We start from the raw sequence: 18,846 nt of genomic DNA, 5'->3' as shown, positions 1-18,846 counted from the left end.
TCTTTCTTCACATCCCCATAAGCACACACGAACACGAACACACACACGAACGATCATGCACTAATTGGTGGTGAAAGAGTTGGGAAAAAAACTCACTTACAGCTGTTTTCAAGAAAGCCCAGTTGGTGATTTGGAGTTGCTGAGTTGAAGAAAGTTGGAATTCGGATGCAACAGAGTTGCAGATCTCAAAAGAGGAATCAATAGAGGAGGAGGCAATTCCGACCACATAGGCGGATGCTTAGCGTGGGCCTTTCTTGAACATAACGAATTTGTAAACACACGGCAGAATAAAAAGGGACGCTGCTGCCTTTAACTGTTATTTTCCGGAATCCGGTAAATAAAAACAAAACAAAACCCATTAAACTATTGAGTTAAAACTTTACTGCTGTGGGGTGTGTGTGTGTATGTGTGTCTCTTTTGTTGTTGTCTGCGGAGTTTCTTTTGATGTTGGTAAATGGCCGGTCTTGTTTCCATAATCAGTTGTCCTGGTTCAAAATCTCATAATTATAAGTAAAAAAATAAATAAATAAATTCCAGCAACCTTTTATGAAATTTGCCATCAATACGAATACTATCTCATTGTTTAAAAAATTATTAATATTCTCTGATTTTAATGTCCGTCTAACAATTGCGCAATCCGCTACTCTCCGTTAGATTTTCATTCATTTTTATGGTGAACTGACAAAAAAAATGTCCCTTATGAACTAAAAACGATAATTTTATTTATTTTTTAAATTTTTTTATAGACTAAATAAAAAAAATTTAAAAAAATTTCAGCTACCCCATCCAAATTTTTTACAAATTTTTACTTTAAAAAATATATAGTAAGAGCAAAGTATACAATTTCTATTTCCATTCAAAGGATTATATAATTTTATCAAACATCAGATGATATTTGTAATTTTTTAAAACAATGAGAGAGTATTCATAATTAAGTCAAATCACATGAGATGATGTTGTAATTTACCAAAAAAAAAAATATACAAAGATATAATAAGTAGAAAACTAAGTATTGTACACGATTTTCGCAAGCATATAAATAAACCATCGTGTGGTACAATTAGAAGACAAAAATATGTGAAAATAAATAATGTGTGTGAGGGGAGGATTCATAGAAAGAAGGGAACGTGGAATGAGGTGAAAGTGACAAAATAAATTATAATTATAAATTTATTAAAAATATAAAATAAATTGGGGAAAAATGTAATTTTAATATTTTATTAAAAAAATATTAAAATCATTATTTTGACCAATTTTGTAAGTGAAAAGTTGAATTAAATAATAAATTTAAATGCTAAAAAATTGATACAACAATCATATAATATAATACTCGTAATTTATTTAATACAATAAGAATTTCCTTATTGTAATGGTCTGGCTAACTACTAGTGAGCAGATTATATTTTTGAAATAAAAAATATAAAATAACTTTAAATAAATCAAATTCGCTTGCAAAGTCTATAGTTATTGAATAATTAAGGTGTTCTTAGTCTGTTGAAGCTTTTCTTTATTATTATGTGAGCGTGTGATAGAGACATTCTCCTAAAAGGACTACTTTAAAAAACAATCTTTTAAAGGTGCAACGCTAAACTTATGCCATATTATACACCATCCCAAAAAATAGAATTATATTTATAATTTTCTTGTCATTGATTTTTTAAAATATGAGTCAGTCATGAGTTCTCGTGAGATTTGATATAATTATAAATACCCCTTATTATTTACTCCAAGCCTTGGTTTTTCCACTCTATTAACATTAAAGGTTTCCATCGAGAAATTAATTAATTGTTGAAGAACTCCCCCTCTTGCCTGGGTCTTTCTCGCCGCCTGGAAAGTTATTAATATCTTCCTGATTTTAATGATTGTCTAACTATTAGCTCAATCCGTTAATGTATGTTAGGTTTCCATCAATTTTTATGGTGAATTGATCAAACTATCCATTTGGACATAAGTAGACATTTTTTTTAAATTTAAAAAATATCATCCTTCTTGTCTGATTTTTTATTTTTATTTTTAAAAAAATGCATCAAACGTAAAGTTGACTTCCAGGCCTCCATCAAAAAATTACATTATCTTATCGAACATCATAGAAGTGTAGATATTTTTTTAAATAACGAGATGGTGTTTGTAATTATGTCAAATTTTGGATGCTCGTTGTAATTTAACCCTTTCTTTTTTATTGTAATTGAGATTGAGTTAAGTAAATAGAGTTACCACTTTTTTTTTTAATTTTAATTGCTCTTCTCTTTTTCCAAAAATACTTAGTCCTGGTAAGGGGGATATTTCAATCTAAATACATAATTACATTTATTGTATAATTAATGACAATATAAAATATAATTAATGACAATAAAAGTCATGGGTTCGAACCCCACTTTATATATAGGATGTTGTGTCTACTGAATAGTACGTGTGTTATTTTTACTGAATAGTATGTATTGATATTATTGATCGTACGATGTTATAATAGTTTTTGTTAGATATTGATATTAAATAGAAATAATTGAAATTAATTTACTTTAATTGATAATAATTCACCGCTCTTATTTAAAAAAAAAAGAAAAAATGAAAGCATATTTAATTAGAGCTAAATGTGGGGACCCTGTCTAGACCACAACATTATGGACATTAATTTAAAAAGGACCCCTCATAACAAGTCTATAAATATCAAACCAATCGATTATTGAAGAGGTGGTACAATTATATCATATAAATAGGGTTGTGAATTATCCGAATTATTATTGTTATTGTCAATATTTATTCAATAATAATTATAATTATATTTTATTTATATATGATATCGAGTGTGCAGCTACTGTCACTATTTCTTTATTAAAGAGAAGACCTCTAAAATAACTACCAAAAATGTCTGTAACCCTGTTTCATTATTTCTTCCACAAATAACTATTTTTCCAATTTATTAACTTTATTAATAATTTCTTATTCATAAACATTAGAAATTAATTCATTTATTTCCTTTGACCAATTGTTCATGTCATCATTGTTCTTTTTCATAGGGTTACATAAATACTATAAAAATTTAATGGCATTTTTCATAATGACAACGAGCTCCTTTGAAATTTATTATAATTATAAATATTTATTCATTATTTGAAAAAATTACAAATATCTCATTAAAATTAATAATTATCTAACGAATACTCCTTGAAAACTCATTATAGGGAGGTATTTATTAGATTAACATTAATATTTGAAATACTTGTAAGTTTTTTAAATAAAAATAAAATATTATATTTATAATAAATTTTAATATAGAGACCGTTATAATTTAGTAAAAATTGAATGATGTTATAATGACCAAGTATATATTACATTATTGGGAAGGGATTGATGGGCAGTGTGAGGAGAGCACTAAAATACAAGATTGTACCCAACAACCAAAAGTAGCTGAAACAAAGAAAGTGGGTAGTGGGGAAAAGATTTTATGACTATCATAGAAAAACTGAAGCCAATTATGTCTGAAAAGGACAGGCCATTTGAACATGGTGAAAACGAAATGGCTACCTTATCTAGTGCTAGGAAGTTGGAATATATATATTTGGTTGAAATTAGAGAAACGTGTCCCTCATTAACCATGTTCAACCAATTCCCTGGCCCACTTCGTCTACACTATTTATTAAAGACGGGACCTCAGACTAACTAATTCAAATTTATCGTGCACAATGATTCGAGTTGACTCAAAATCGATACGGACCAATTTTGAAAAGGTTTGATTCGTAATCAATTCACTATTGATCATAGAATGATTTTGAGGCTTAAATAGATTTCAATAGGATCCATTTATAAATTCAAATCCAACCCATTAATCAATCGATTGAGGCTCGGACCAAACTTGGATTGAGCCCGAATATGCCTATTTTTTTTTGTTTTATGAAATATAATTTTTTTTTAAATAATTATTTAAATTTAAGTTTGTATTATAAAATAAAATAAAATAAATAATAAATTAATTCAAAAAAAAAGATCAGAATTAGAAAAATAATAGTTAAGATTATATAATGAAGTTAAATAGTAATTTTGACGAACAATTTAACAATTGCCATTGTCCCCAATCCTCGAAACGTTTCAAAGGCGATTCTACTTCTATCTCGGGTTCGCCCACAACTTCTCTACTCCATTTATTGTTTCTGTATATATACAATGTTTTAAGATTACACAGTCCTTTACTGTAGAAGTTCATGTTTTTAATTTCTTTCTTTGTTCTGTCACGGATATTTGACCAAGAAATTGATGATTTGGTGAATTCAGATGTTTTTAAATCTGAATTTCTGCCTGAATGAACGCGCACACAAAAGGGTTTAGCAGTTTATAATGTATGTAAGATTGCTTTGGTTCAAGGTTGGGAAGGGATTGCAAGCGCCCTTTTAATTTCATGTTTAGCTTTTATTCTTCCAAAACATTCTTTTTCCATTTGGGTCTTTGGTAGAGCTGTAGCCCTGTAGCCGAACGTAGGAGGTATTACGAGGGTTTTGAGATGGGTTAGGAATAATTACATGTGCATGCAACATGTTCGAGGAAATGACAATTGGTAGCTCTTTTGAGAATGATTGTATTCGTCGACTTAATGGTCATCTCTTGTGATGTGGCAAAAACTTGTTCTATGTTCATGCATAACAAATTTAAAAAAATTGAGGTTTTAGTGCAGTCTCATGGGTGCACACGTGACTGCAGATTAAAGAAAGTGAAGTTGAAAAAAAGTCTTAAAATCTACAAGTTCTCTCTTTTGATTCTTGCTGAGGTGTTTTCTTGATATAGTTTAAAATCCTGGCTTCTACTGTTTGTAGATTGTTAGATATCGCCTAGCGCGAAGTATTCCTTCGAGAAAGTCTTTTATACCTGAATTATGGCTGGCTGGCAGCAACATTTGCAGTCATTAGTGCGTCAGGTTGCTAAGAGATATGAATGCAGTCGCAGTGCTCCATTCAGTACTTTTAGTCATGCAAAGGCATTTTTGGTGTCTGGTAATTTGGTATATGAGTTGAATGACAGCTGGTGATTCGCTCCACTGTTAAATCAAATAATCAGGGCACCTATGTTTATTTGGACATGAAAGCTGCTGCCAAATCACTTGTTCCAGCACCAACTTTCTTGCACTTTACAGTAGCTGTTCGAGCCATTTGTCGCTTCATGCACGCTCATATTTCCACGAACACGCCACCAGATGTACGAGCTCATATTTCCACCAACACGCCACCAGATGTACGAACTGCCAACTATCTCATCATTATGCATGCTAAGCGCGGTCACTTACATCTTGCCCACCAATGGTTTGCTCAAATGCCTCACAAAAATATTTTTTCTTGGACAATTCTCATTTCAGCCTATTCTCAACATCGAAAGTTGGACCGATGCTTTGGCTTGTTTTCCCAAATGCTCTCCCATCATAGACCTAATGATTTTGCTTATTCAAGCCTGCTGTCCGTGTGCGATTACTGGCACGGCGTGCAAGTTCATGGGCTTGCTTTGAGAACCAGTTTTGATGCTTGGATTTACGTAGCTAATGCTCTGATGGCAATGTACTGGAATAATAGTTGCAACGCGGGTGTGGAGGCTTGGAGGGTGTTCGAGGCAATGGACTTCCGCAATCTTGTTACTTATAATTCCATGATTACAGGGCTCAGTATGCACAAACAAGGCGATAAAGCCATGGATTTGTTTATAGGGATGCACCATAATGGCATTGAGTTTGATCATACTACTCTCTTAACTTTAGTTTCTTCACTATGTGGATCCAATGAAGGCAGCAACAACGTTGCGGGGCTTATATGTTGTTTACAATTGCATTCTTTTGGCATTAAAACGGGTTTGGCACTAGATATTGGGGTGGTGACTGCCCTAATCAGAAGTTATTCTATTCTTGGAGGAGAGGTTGACGCTTGTCATAAGTTGTTCTTGGAGACAAGTGGCATGGAGCGTGACATTGTGCTGTGGACTGAAATTATGATGGCATCTGCCGAAAGGGAACCTGAACAAACTCTGGTTCTTTTCAAACGGATGCTTGGAGAGGATCTATTTCCGGATTGTTACATATTTTCAGTAGTACTGAAAGCTTGTTCAAACCTGGTGGCGGAGAGGAATGCCTCTGCTCTACACTGTCAAGTGATTAAAGCAGGTTTTCTTAATGTCCTAGAGCTTGGGAATGCTTTAATTCATGCTTATGCTAGATCTGGTTCGATAGATAATGCAGAGCAAGTTTTCTTTGAAATGTCACTCAGGGATATTGTCTCTTGGAATTCAGTGCTGAAGGCTTATGCAGTGCATGGGAAGGCTGAAGCAGCATTGGATTTCTTTAAACAGATGGATGTTGCGCCAGACGGAACAACTTTTGTTGCTCTGCTCTCATCTTGCAGCCATGCTGGAATGGTGAAAGAAGGAACTAAGATATTTGATACCATGTACGAAAAATATGGCATAACTCCTCAACTTGATCATTACGCTTGTATGGTTGATATTCTAGGGCGGGCTGGACATCTTTCAGAGGCTGAAAACATCATCAAGAAAATGCCCATGCAACCAGATCATGTTATTTGGAGTGCTTTGCTAGCAGCATGTCGGAAACACGGAGAAAAAAAGCTGGCCAACTTAGCATCATCAAAGTTAAAGGAATTGGATCCAGAAAATTCACTGGGATATGTTTTGATCTCAAATATATATTGCTCTGCTAACAGCTTCGATGAAGCAGATTCTGTAAGAATGAAAATGAATAGAGAGGGAGTTAGAAAGGAACCTGGCTTGAGCTGGATCGAAATTAGGCATAGAATGCATGAGTTTGCTTCCGGGGGCACACAACATCCGCAGATAAAAGCAATACGTGCCAATATGGAGAAACTCTTGAGACAGTTGAAGAAAATGGGGTATGTTCCTGAGACAAGTTCAGTGTTATTTGATGTAGAAGAAGAGCATAAAGAGGAGCAAGTGTATCACCACAGTGAGAAGCTGGCCTTGGTTTTCTATTTGATGAATGCTGCCGATTCTAATTCCCGTGGGAATGTTATTAAGATAATCAAGAACATACGCATTTGCTCAGACTGTCACAACTTTATGAGATTAGCTTCCAAACTCATTGAGAAGGTAATCATTGTCAGAGACGCTAACAGATTTCATCATTTTAAGGACGGAGCTTGCTCTTGCAATGACTATTGGTGACTGTATTTTTCGGTAGTCCCACTGCAACGAAGTATGAAGGTCCATAGGACCGCATGCCGCAGGGGTTGGATTAATTTAGATAATTTTTTTGCTCAATTCATTATCTTCAGTTTTTTAAAATCTTAGTTCAAACCTAGCCCAATAATTATAAAACCCGCACTTTGCCGTGTAATTGAGTTGGGTGTGTTGATGTTAAAACTATCTATTGAATTGTTGTACACAATTTTGTAAAATCATATACTCTATTTAATTATTTAGAGAATAATATTAATAAATATGAAAAAAAGATAGTAACTTTAAGGGTATGTCAATTTTATTTTTATGAATAAGATTGTGTACAAGTCATTAAAGTTGCAAAGTGAGCTAAAAAAATGCACAAGAGATTATACAAATCGGAGCAATAATTTTCAATCATATAAGATTTATAAATAACACCTTTCATGTATTCATAATAAAATTTTAAACGGATTAGGGGGTAATGAAGATATAAAATCTTTCTTTATACGATTTCAATCCATATTAAATTTTAATAAGTTGATATTATATGTTAAAAACGTTCTTTATATTAAGTTAATTTTAGTTTATATCATAGTAAGATGGAATAATTAGAAAAATATATCGAATTTTCTGGTCATATAAATCTCTGGGGATATATTTGAGACCTAGCAAAAGTTCAAGGATGCATTTGGAATTTAGTTCAAGACTATGGGAGGTAAATAGGAATTTCCAATTTTGCAGTCACTCCTCCTGAAGCATATTTGAGTTCTGAGAATTGGGGTAAATTATATTTATTAATAAAAAAATAACTAACCCTGAGAATTGCTAAACTCTGCTGAAAATTTAGCTCCTTCGTTCTTCAGTTGCCATTCTCCCCAAATTACCTTTTCGAAGGCGATTTACTTCTATCTCGGGTACGTCCCCTACTTCTCTACTCCATTTATTCTAAAGTATATTCAATGTTGTGAGCTTGGACCATGGATGTTTGACCAAGAAATTGATGATTGGTGGATTCAGCTGTGTGAAAAGCTGAATTTCTGCCTGAATGAAGGCGTACAAAAAAGGGTTTAGCAGTTTATAATGCATGTAAGGTTGCTTTGGTTGAAGGTTGGGAAGGGATTGCAAGCGCCTAGTTTATTTCATGGTTTAACTTTTATCCTTTCATAAAGTTCTTTCTTCATTGGGGTCTTTGGGAGAGGTGTAGCCGAAACGTAAGCGGTATTACGAGGGTTTTGAGGTGGGTTTGGAATAATTTCATGTGCGTGCAACGTGTTCGACGAAATGACAATTGTTAGCTGTTTTGAGAATGATTGTATTCGCCGACTTAATGGTCATCTGTTGTGATGTGGCAAAAATTTGCTTTGTGTTTATGCATAACAAATTTAACAATTAAGGTTTTGGTGCAGTCTCATGTGTGCACACGGGATGGCTGACTAAAGAAAGTGTAGTTTGAAAAAAATCTTAAAATCTACAAATTCCTGCTTTGGATTCTTGTTGAAGTGTTTTCTTGACATACTCTAAAATGCTGGCTTCTACTGTTTGTAGATATTTTGATATTGCCTAGTGGTGAAGTCTTCCTTCAAGAAAATCTTCTAGACCCGAATTATGGCTGGCTGGCAGCGACATTTGCAGTCATTAGTGCGTCAGGTTACTAAGAGATATGAATGCAGTCGCAATGCTCCATTCAATACTTTTAGTCATGCAAAGGCTTCTCTGGTGTCTGGTAATTTGATATTTGAGTTGAATGAAAGCTTGTGATTGCTCCATTGTTAAATCATTTAGTAGCGTTACCTTTGTCTATTCTACTGCTACAGTGGTTAGACCAATGGGTTAGGCAAAAGTTTCTTCCAAGTTCCTTTTGCCTTAACGAATTTCTTGACTGCTAATGAAACCTTTGCAGGTGAAGCGCCCTGTTTGTCAAGCCTACGGAATTCAATTTGTCCTACTATTTCAAGGCCACTGTATCTGTATTTACAGAAATTGGTAATTCTATAGCTCCCTCATTTTTTTTCTAAAAATTGCTACGAACTGCATTTATTGACATTATTGATTGCCACCTTTGTATTGTTTCTATGAGAAATTTTTGAACTGAATAAAACATATGAAATGTACAATGAATGTGACTTGGGTTTGGATAGTTCTATTGTTTATGGTACTTGTATCAAAACAGCAACTATTATTGTTCTGTAAAAACCTTTTGAAATTAAGCATAATCCTATATATTTATATTATTCATTTGCTGATAGAGCTAACTTTTCCCCTTTAAATTGATACTATACACATGAAACTGCTAGTTTAACCTTATGACTACATCCATATGTTTCTTGGTCTTGGATTGACTGCATTAGAAACAAACCACAATTCAAGTCATCAACTTGTTGCTTAATTGTTTTTCCCGTTGTTGGGAATGTATGCTACCTTTTGACAGGAGTTCACCAGTTCGAGGAGTTTATTTGCAGAATCATCTGAAGCAACGCCAGTTTCTTCACCATTAATACCAGCTTTACCCTCAAGCACTGGAAATACTGAAACTCAGAAGGCCATTTCTAAGCCTTCAAAAGTTCAAGCGATTTTAAAGGGAATTAAACAGGTAAGCCTCCTGTATCCTGATTTTCTGAAATGGCAAAGTTACATCAAAGAATTCGCGAACCTCATTGTTTCAGAGTGTGAACATCTAATGACTCAGTTATGTGTATCTTGTGTGGTGTTTGCAACTCTACCTCTTAGAGTGACGTCCATATGGCTTGGTCATTGGTAAAGTAGCTCATGCATTAGGTTGTTTCCTGATTTATGGTTGTCACTATGTTTTGCCTTTAAATGGGGTGGATGATCTACACGAAGAAGGAATTTAGCATGATTTGCCAAGAATCATTTGTAGGTCAGTAAAGTTTTTCGTGCGGCCCAGTCATCTCTTCAAGGCTACATGTTCTTGACCTCTTGTACAGATCTTATGTGTGAACTAAAATAATGCAAGTTGCTGTAACTTCCGAGTTGAGCAACGAGGTTTTCTGTCACACTACTGAATTCTCTAGTTGTTCAATTTAATCTGCTTTTACCCTCTGCAAATTTTAGGTAGTATCAGTCTTCTGAATTGGCTATCAATATCAAAGGTGAACCTTTATCTTTCATCTGTTCTTGGAAATACTTGAACTTCAAACAAGCCATGGCACACGAGGTGACATGCCGGAGCATATCTTTTATTTATGGATTAACTGCTGTCCTATAATGTTTCTTCTGTGTATTTTTCAGTTTTCCATACTTAATACATAAGTTTGTTTCAGAGTCCTAAGAAGGTAAACTTGGTTGCTGCCCTGGTCCGTGGAATGCGTGTTGAAGATGCTTTGCTGCAGTTGCAAGTGACAGTGAAGAGAGCTGCTAAAACAGTCTACCAGGTGATTTTTCTGTTCTAGATACACATTAAGGATAATGTTTTCTAGTGCAATGTATGTTGGTAGGCAAATATTTAGTAGACAAAAGCAATATGATTAAGAGGAGAGGTTATTTGTCTGGTTTCTGAATTAGGTTTCCTTTTTTCTCTTTCCATAATTTTTTTTGTCTAACTCTATTCTTCGTGACTCGTCCTTCCACCCATTGTTCACACTCAAAAAGGTGAAGGAACTGAATGCAATGGAATCTGTTCCTGGGATGAGGGTGCATGGGGTTCTGAAAGCACCCCCAGTATTCATGTCCAAACCTGCCTATCATGGTCCTTTCCAAACCATGCACCTGGCGGGGGTAGAGTGACACGTGAGTTGTGATCTGGATATCGAAAATAACGAAGCTAGCTTTTTAGGCCGCACTTCTTTGTTTCACATCCTTGTTTAACTAGCACCAGAATTGTCTCTCCTGCTGGTCTAAGGCTTTGCCAGAATGCAAACTCAGATGCTATATAATGAAACAAATTTGTGCAGGTTATACATTCAGCTCGTGCCAATGCAACACACAATCATGGATTTGATCCCGACCGTCTTCTTGTTGGTAAATATATATTTTTTCCATCTTACTTTTGTTGTATGATGTTCTTTTCATCTATTTAACATTGCCTCTCATTTCTGAAGCTGAGGCATTTGTTGGAAAGGGGTTCTTCAAGAAAAGGATATCATATCATGCTAAAGGTAAATGCGGGATAAAAGTGAGACCAGAGTGTAGACTGACCGTCGTGCTAAGAGAGATAACTCCAGAAGAGGAGGCTGAGATAGCCAAGTTGAAGGTGCACAATTTCCGTAAGCTCACTAAAAGAGAAAAACGACTCGTGCCGCATAAACTTATTGAGACCACTCCAATATGGGATCGCAAAAGCAAAACTAGAAGTCAGGGTGCTATGGCTGCGTGAGCTTTGCAGCTCAGTTGAAGGCCGAGTTTTCATGTTTTATTGCTATACTGTTGCTTCCTTTTTTTGTGTACTGGCACGCATGTGATTGCCGTTCGTCTAGCAAAATTGCTCTTTCTCCTTGAAATTGGATTTTCTCCCTATTTAGTTATAGCAGTAACTATGAGTGTAGTTAACATCATTAGCGGGGAAACAAACAGCAAGTGAAACAATTGTTCCTGCTTGCTAAGGTTGTTTGAAGAAAGGAAAATGAAAAAAGAAGAAAAGAAACTCTTTACTTCATTCCCTATGTACATATTTAAAGAAGCCAACGCTGTGCACAATAGCCAAGTGAGATTTCTATGCATTAGTTAAGATAAACCTGAACGACAGTAATAACTCAAAACAAAATGCTGTCATTAATAATTCAAAAACAAAATGTATACCAAAAGACAAGATAGACGAAACGAAATATCACAAGCATTTTACAATCTAAAAGTTGACAAAGTTAAGTGAAATGGTGAAGCCTGGAAAAGGCTTAACTTTGTACAACATTTGTACGATGCCTAACAATCTCCACCCCCAAGTAGTCAATAGGACCGAGCACAGCGACATGCGGCTTTCCGACCTGTACTCGGACAGCAGAAATCTGGAAGAACTTGCCCAATACTGTCGATGCAATTTGCTCAGCTACAGATTCGAGAAGATTGTGCGGGGCTCCTTCTACAACGTCTCTAACTATGCTGCAATTGAGCAGCATATATCCATCAATAAATGCATTACATGAAAATAAAGCATGAGGCAGGATATGCCACCCTTATTTATTTATTTATTTTTCAAAAACAGAATCTCAAGGATATAGCAATAGAGCAACCTCACTAACTGGGAATAAGTATGAATCTTTTGCTATCATCCCTAATTATCAAATTCCAGTTCTTCCTGGCCAGAAGAATCTCAGTTAAAGAAGATTTTTTTCCAGATCCCTGTTACTTTACTCCAGGATTTAGACAGGCTTTTCTACTTACCAAGTCACAAAGGCCTTAGTTATTTATCAATATTTCACACTGAAGAAAAGTTTGTAAGACACCTCATGGTAAATTACATGCCACGACATAATATAACTACCAATGTTTATAGATCTAAATATCGAGTACAAACTTTAGGAGATTTGCCAATCTCAATTCAGGTATTAAGTACACAGATAATACAAACTTATGAGTTACCTATATATGGCAGTGTAGCTGATGGTATCCGATAGGCGGTCAGAACTACCCGCGGGTTGAAGATCCATCCAAGCATCGACATCAATCAAGAACTTCTGACCTAACTTCCTTTCTTCTGGCTTCACCCCATGGTACCCATGGAACTTTAGACCCCTTAATACAAGCTTGTCTCCCTTAATCATTTCTCTGTAATCTGTCAATACAGCTGATGAAAGTGCAGTCGACAGATAAGGTCATTGACTCCCATTACATCACAAGACAACAGATGAAACATTCACGATAGCAAGTATATCATAAATATCGAAAGATCTATCAAGGTAAATGATAATGGAGAATGAACAGAAAACATGATTATCGAAAAACAACACATTTATAGACATTTCAACCTCTATAAAAAATTAATGCAGTAGTCAGAACCTCCATGGAAAATTTCTGTCTGTGGGACATTAAGACTACAGCTCCAACACAAAGATAAGGTATATTTAATACAAACACACTGAAAAATTTGCAAAAACCTACAACAATCTGAATTGAACACAGTAGTTACAGGACATTAAAACAAGCAAGTGCCATATCAGATGGAGCTTTAAATAAAGATTCACAATATTTTGCACTTACAATGTTGAAAATAACCTGCATAGCCATTTTGCACATAAGAAAATTGGTATACGAGATAATATGTTTGCAGATAAGCAGCTTAATAAAGCAATCATATAAGATTGATAATTCCAAGTTCTTGATTTTACATGCAATTCCTTAAGCATAAACATGAAAATAACACTTCCCCCAAAAACCCAGTTTTCACTAAGACCTTTCGCTAAAGAAATACTTCGATTATAACCATAATATCATCCACCCACCGAATTCTTGAACACTCACCTTCCAAAGTTAGGGAGAATTCATGAAAAGATTCAAAAAAAGCCATTGTTCTAGACTGCCAATCAGTTGCAATTGCATAAATACCAGAAATCAGCATATGAAAAAGATTAATTACAACCAATTTCTTCACATAGTTAGGAGAAAAAGAAATCATCTTTTTCAAAAATAATTACATAAACACACCACATAAAAGGAGACCCAAAACACATACAAACAATAAAAATACGTGTTGCTGGTGTGAGATGTATAATGGCGTGAGCGTGTGTGCAGTAGATACTCTCACCAGCGCCGGCCGACGTCATGAGTGATATAATCGCCGGTGCCCCGCAGTCTTGAGATTCCCTTCAGAGAGCGAGAGAGAGTAGCCCTTTTGAGTGGCTAATGTATCAGTTTATAGGGGTGAGTATGAAGTTCCATTCCTCACCTCCACCCCCCCCCTCTCGCGCTGCTGTTTATTTCCTACAATAATAATTATATAAAAAATAAGATTCTTTTTATTTTTTTTAATTATTCAGCCACATATGACATGATCTTAATTCTTATGGTATATTCTTTTCTGATTTTATCTAATTGTTTTATGAGAATATTTACTTAGAAATTCCAAATGAAGAAGTAAAAAAAAAGTAAGGAAGCTAAACATATATAGAGAGTGATACGAAAACTTTTGCTTTTAATGACGTTAATTTTGTAGAAAAATAAAAAATTATAGTAAAATTAAAAATAGGTAGTGGATGTAAAAAAAATATTAAAAAGGATCGTCTGTAAGAAAAAAATTCATTCTAAAATAAAATTTTAATTGATTAAAAATCATTTTGTCCCCATATGTTAAAAAGATGTTATTTTTGCTTTTATTTGCACTTGCTATTTTTCAATAATAATTATTTTTTCTAAAAATATAAATGTTATTTCTATTAATATATTTTAAAAAAAATATTAATAAAAAATTTAAATATTTAATTTGATAATGCTCCCTTTAAGTAATATTATTATTATTGATTCATACACAATAATTGAACTTGTATGATTGCAAAAAAAAAATTGATTTTATTAATTAATTATAGCCATTTATTATATATTCTTTTAAAGATATAGGAATGATATAATTAGATAATATAGCTAATAAAATATAAAATTTTTATGTGAAAGTGTAAATCTGATTATTCTTAAATTAGTCAAATTATTTAAAAACTTCAATATCAACTTTAAATATGTAATTCCATAAATAAATGAAAAGGAGTAAAATTATAGTAAGAATAATGTAATTAAAAATAAAGTTAAATTTATTTAAAAAAAATCAAAGCAGCAAAAAACATCTCATGTGCTTCTGACTTTTGGTCTAAAAGTAATTTTCTTAACAATCCCAAACGAAAAATGGCATTACACTTTGAAAGTACATTTTTAAAGCCAAAAGCTGAAACTTATTTTTTCAATCTCTTGTAAACACTCTCATAATGCCCTTGCAAGCCCCACCAGCTCTTTTATCTATTAGGGAAAATTACACTCCTCCCCTGGAGATTTTGTGTAATTATATATAAATTTTTTATAATTTTAAAAAATTAATTCAATATTTATAAGGTTTGTTTATGTCCAATAAATAAGTCAATTCGTTAGTCATAATTCACAAAGTTTATTGATTTTTATTAACAAAAAACTCAGATCAAAATTTATATTTACCCCCGATCAACTTATTTTTAATTTATTTCAGGTTAATAAATTTTTTTATGATCAAATTACCCTTATACGTCTTCATGTGTTAATGCATGTGATGAGATATATTTTCACCGTTCTAAGAGTAGTTTAATCAGAAAAAAAATTATTTAACTTAAAATAAGTCGGTAATGAGTTAATCGAGAGTAAATATTAATTTTTATTTACTTTTTTTATTAACATTAATAAATTTAGTGAATTTTAACTAATAGAGGAATCTATTTGTTAAACAAAAACAAACTATATGGGTACTAAATATAATTTTTTAAACTATAGAAAATCCAGGTATGATTATATTAAATTTTAGAAAAGGGAGATATAATTATCCCTATTTCTTATAGGGTAATAATAATGGCATATGATATTTTACTATATTCATGTTGTATAGTAATTTATAATATTTAAAAGATAGAAATAGCTTGTCTTAATTATTTCAGTAATAAAAAAATACTACACAAGCACGTCTCCAAGTGTTGGCCTTTTGTGCGTCAACTTTTACGTAAGATACCACCAAGTTGGGGCGGCACTCGGCATATTTTGCTTAATAATCCGCAAAGTCCACTTACATGACCCGACTCTTGTGGAAATCAGCAACTGCTTTTGCATACCTTTTTTGGTTCATCCAATCTAAATAATAATAATTTTTTAAATTAAGTAAATCGCTTTTATAAATAATTCTGACTTCCTATTTGTCAAAACTTATATAAGTAGTTGAATGAGTGTGTTTTAATATTTCTATATTGTAATTTTTGAAAGCATGAATTTGCAATTTGAGATGAAATTAGTTGGATAATCAACTCAACAAACCTATTACTGGACCTGTATTTTAAGTTATTTCATGCTCCATCAACAATTTACTGTCTAGACATTAATATGTGTGATTAATTAGGCTTGTAGTAGTTTACTATTTCTTTGTGGGCGAGGGAACTTACCAAGAAAGTCCCCTGTCACGGTCTTACGTGTTTTGCCTTCTCTATAAAAGCTTTACTTGTTCCCTTTCAAGTCCCTACCCTCTCTCTCTCTCTACAAACAAGAACAAAGCAATGGCCCAAACCAACAAAGTGTTGGATTCTACTAACTTATTCGACCAGACGCGGTCGGTTTCGGACAACATCCTGAAATCAGCGTACCCCACGTCATTCCAGACTCCAGTCCGAGGAGCCATCAATCGCCGAATTTTCAGCTCTCTCTTTCGCATTTTAAGGAATGCTTTCCTCCGTTGCTTTCGTGGCCCTCATTCACATACATAAAATTTGTTGTCTTCCACGTAGACGCTCGTTAATTCTCCATTTACTTTAGCTATCTAGTTACTCTGCTTGTGTGTTTTTTCGGTTGTGCTTTGCTGACGATTGTCTTTTCGGCTCGACTCAGCTTGGCGCGAAACTTGTCTGCTATTCATATATTGTAACCTTATTGGCAATTTGTCCTTTTATGTCCGTTGTCTCATAAACTAACTATACTACATATGTTTAGTCATCCGTTACTTCTCAGACACAACAGTCAATTGAATTATTAGGATAAATTACAATTGCACCATTTATTTTTTATTTAATAGAAGATTTTATTTACATATTATTTAAAAAAAATGTAACCAGAATGAAATAAAAAATCTAATCGCAAAATTATGCGCATAGTAAGGCCTAAAATATTACACAAAGTGACGTTGCGTGGGCCACTATTGTCCCACTTCCACTAGCCTAAAACTGTATCCTTATATTCGGCTTCAGAGATGGCCCAAAACCGAAGCAATGTTTGGCATTCCTTATTTTGTCATATTTTTGTCTTGTTTCTAAGTATTTCATTTTTAAATACAAATATATTTTATTTTAACCACTTAATATTTTATACGTAATATTTTCTATATTATTGAAATAATTAAAAATTTTAAAAAATATAAAATAATATAACTATTCTACGTGGTTAATTCATATATTACATTATTTGAATAATGTATTTAAATTTATCACCTCGAATAGAACAACTAACAAAAGACATTGTTAATCCATTATTAGGGTGCATTTAATTATTTTTAAAAGTGTATTTACATAAATTATTTTTTTTCATTTTCATACATATATAATTAGGAAATAATATTTATTTTAATCCACTCACAACTAAATACATTATATATATTTTTATACATATATATAAAAGAGACATGATTTGACAATGAACAGTATTTTTTGTCTCCCCACTACCCAACATCAAACATAACATACTTATTTTATATTATCTCCAAAAACAAATCCAAATATACACACTATCTCTAACTTATTTTTATTTATCTTTATTTTTCTCTCTCTATCTCCACAAAATACCCAAAAACAAGTGAAAAACAAAATCAAACATAATGTATAAGTCTAACATGACATCATGAGACTGACTACCAAACAATTCAAAATTATATTTGCCACTACTGAAAAGTGGGTATATATAATTAGACATACCCAATATGAAAGCAAATTACATGCAACTGGAACAATTCAAAGAATTTTTGTCCATAGACCAAACTAAATTTTCAAATTTCAAATATAATTAGTTCATGACATTAGACTTAAATTTAAATATTAATTTGAGGCACTGTATTTTCTTCTTCTAAATTTTTACTCCCCTATTGGATTATTTAATTGAGAATGGGTAAATGTTATATTTGATCTCTTAAATTTTCGTTTAAAATAATTTTAGTCGCTTAAGTAATTTATTATTATTATTGTTGTTGTTTTTTTTTCTTCCGAATATAATCATAATGTATTTCAATATCTAGTGTGCTAGACAGTTGTATAGGCACTTACAGTTTCGAGCTCGTCAGTTGTAAGCAAAATCTGTAAGTACATAGAGGTATAGAGTTATTATATCAGATGTTATCTTTACCACGTTATTAGTGGTGATAAGGAAACTTATTAGAATATTTTTTTTTTTTTGAGGGGAAACTTATTAGATTATTTCTCACCAACTTCTTTGTCCTTTTCTTTTTGGACTTTCGACGGCACCTACATTTGAAAAAAACATTCTTAACCTTACAAAATCCAGCTATTAGACTTCTCTCTCATCTCTCATAAAAAATGAATAATAAGACAACAAATTAATATAAGTCAACGTCCTTTATTTTTGTCAAGAAAGTCGGACGTAACTAATTAGTTCTAATCTTTTCTTGTTGTTGGTATATGCGATAGATTGAAGTGATCAAGTCTAAGTTGTCGGATGACAGCATCAATTAATGACTGATATTTTGGGTCATCAAGCCATGATGCGTGGATCTCATTCTGTTTGATCGTTTCTATATTGAAGGGTGTGCTTGTTTTTTCAATGATTTGCTTACCAAAATCAAATTTTAAAACTTGCAATTGATTATAGATTCATGTGACATTTATCGTGCAATATTTTAGTAAGAGAGAATTGATCTTAATTATAAACAGAGGGATGCATCGGACAACATAATTTAGTAGAGGGAAATGCGGCCCAAGTTTGATTTCGGGGCTGAGCACAATTTCTCCCCCCAAATTGTCTGCATCAGCTTTTCCAACTTTACTGGCTTTTTTAAGTCTTAAATTTATTGCAACCACT

General features: G+C 33.0%; 4 protein-coding genes across 9 annotated transcripts in view; 2 read left to right on the top strand and 2 right to left on the bottom strand.

Moving 5' to 3' along the window:
* Window positions 1–364, bottom strand: part of LOC105161687 — a 4,047-nt gene extending 3,683 nt beyond the window's left edge. Inside the window, exon 1 of one of the 3 annotated variants that reach the window (XR_002287054.1) lies at window positions 101–364. The gene's annotated coding sequence lies outside the window, so the exon portion shown is untranslated. Of the gene's footprint in view, window positions 1–96 lie in introns of all 3 variants that reach the window. The other 2 variants (XM_011079469.2, XM_011079466.2) reach the window with 2 other exon arrangements.
* Window positions 4,093–11,776, top strand: LOC110011993 (50S ribosomal protein L22, chloroplastic-like). 2 transcript variants are annotated; one of them, XM_020693853.1, is made up of 7 exons: window positions 4,093–4,113; window positions 8,710–8,887; window positions 9,065–9,147; window positions 9,593–9,754; window positions 10,446–10,556; window positions 11,076–11,142; window positions 11,223–11,776. In XM_020693853.1, exons 2-7 carry the CDS (start codon window positions 8,770–8,772, stop codon window positions 11,495–11,497), a joined length of 816 nt encoding a protein of 271 aa, XP_020549512.1. In that variant the 5' UTR covers window positions 4,093–4,113; window positions 8,710–8,769; the 3' UTR covers window positions 11,498–11,776. The 2 variants fall into 2 exon arrangements, with proteins under 2 accessions (XP_020549512.1, XP_020549511.1); XM_020693852.1 differs by lacking the exon at window positions 4,093–4,113 and adding an exon at window positions 7,925–8,078.
* LOC105161686 (pentatricopeptide repeat-containing protein At1g71420) lies at window positions 4,130–7,377 on the top strand. Its single transcript, XM_011079465.2, has 2 exons — window positions 4,130–4,334; window positions 4,806–7,377. Exon 2 carries the CDS (start codon window positions 5,068–5,070, stop codon window positions 7,165–7,167), a length of 2,100 nt encoding a protein of 699 aa, XP_011077767.1. The 5' UTR covers window positions 4,130–4,334; window positions 4,806–5,067; the 3' UTR covers window positions 7,168–7,377.
* On the bottom strand, window positions 11,870–14,016 carry LOC105161685 (dihydroneopterin aldolase 1). 3 transcript variants are annotated; one of them, XM_011079461.2, is made up of 3 exons: window positions 13,859–14,016; window positions 12,697–12,901; window positions 11,870–12,216 (listed from the first exon to the last, which is right to left on the bottom strand). In XM_011079461.2, the coding sequence occupies exons 1-3, from the start codon at window positions 13,875–13,877 to the stop codon at window positions 12,012–12,014; spliced, it is 429 nt and encodes a 142-aa protein (XP_011077763.1). In that variant the 5' UTR covers window positions 13,878–14,016; the 3' UTR covers window positions 11,870–12,011. The 3 variants fall into 3 exon arrangements, with proteins under 3 accessions (XP_011077763.1, XP_011077764.1, XP_020549513.1); XM_011079462.2 differs by having other exon boundaries at window positions 12,697–12,889; window positions 13,859–14,012; XM_020693854.1 differs by having other exon boundaries at window positions 13,787–14,011.

The sequence above is a fragment of the Sesamum indicum genome, linkage group LG5 (assembly GCF_000512975.1).
Source record: "Sesamum indicum cultivar Zhongzhi No. 13 linkage group LG5, S_indicum_v1.0, whole genome shotgun sequence".
Classification (NCBI taxonomy): Eukaryota; Viridiplantae; Streptophyta; class Magnoliopsida; order Lamiales; family Pedaliaceae; genus Sesamum; species Sesamum indicum.
Note: the sequence above shows the minus strand (reverse complement) of the source record. Positions and strands in the feature narration are given on the sequence as shown.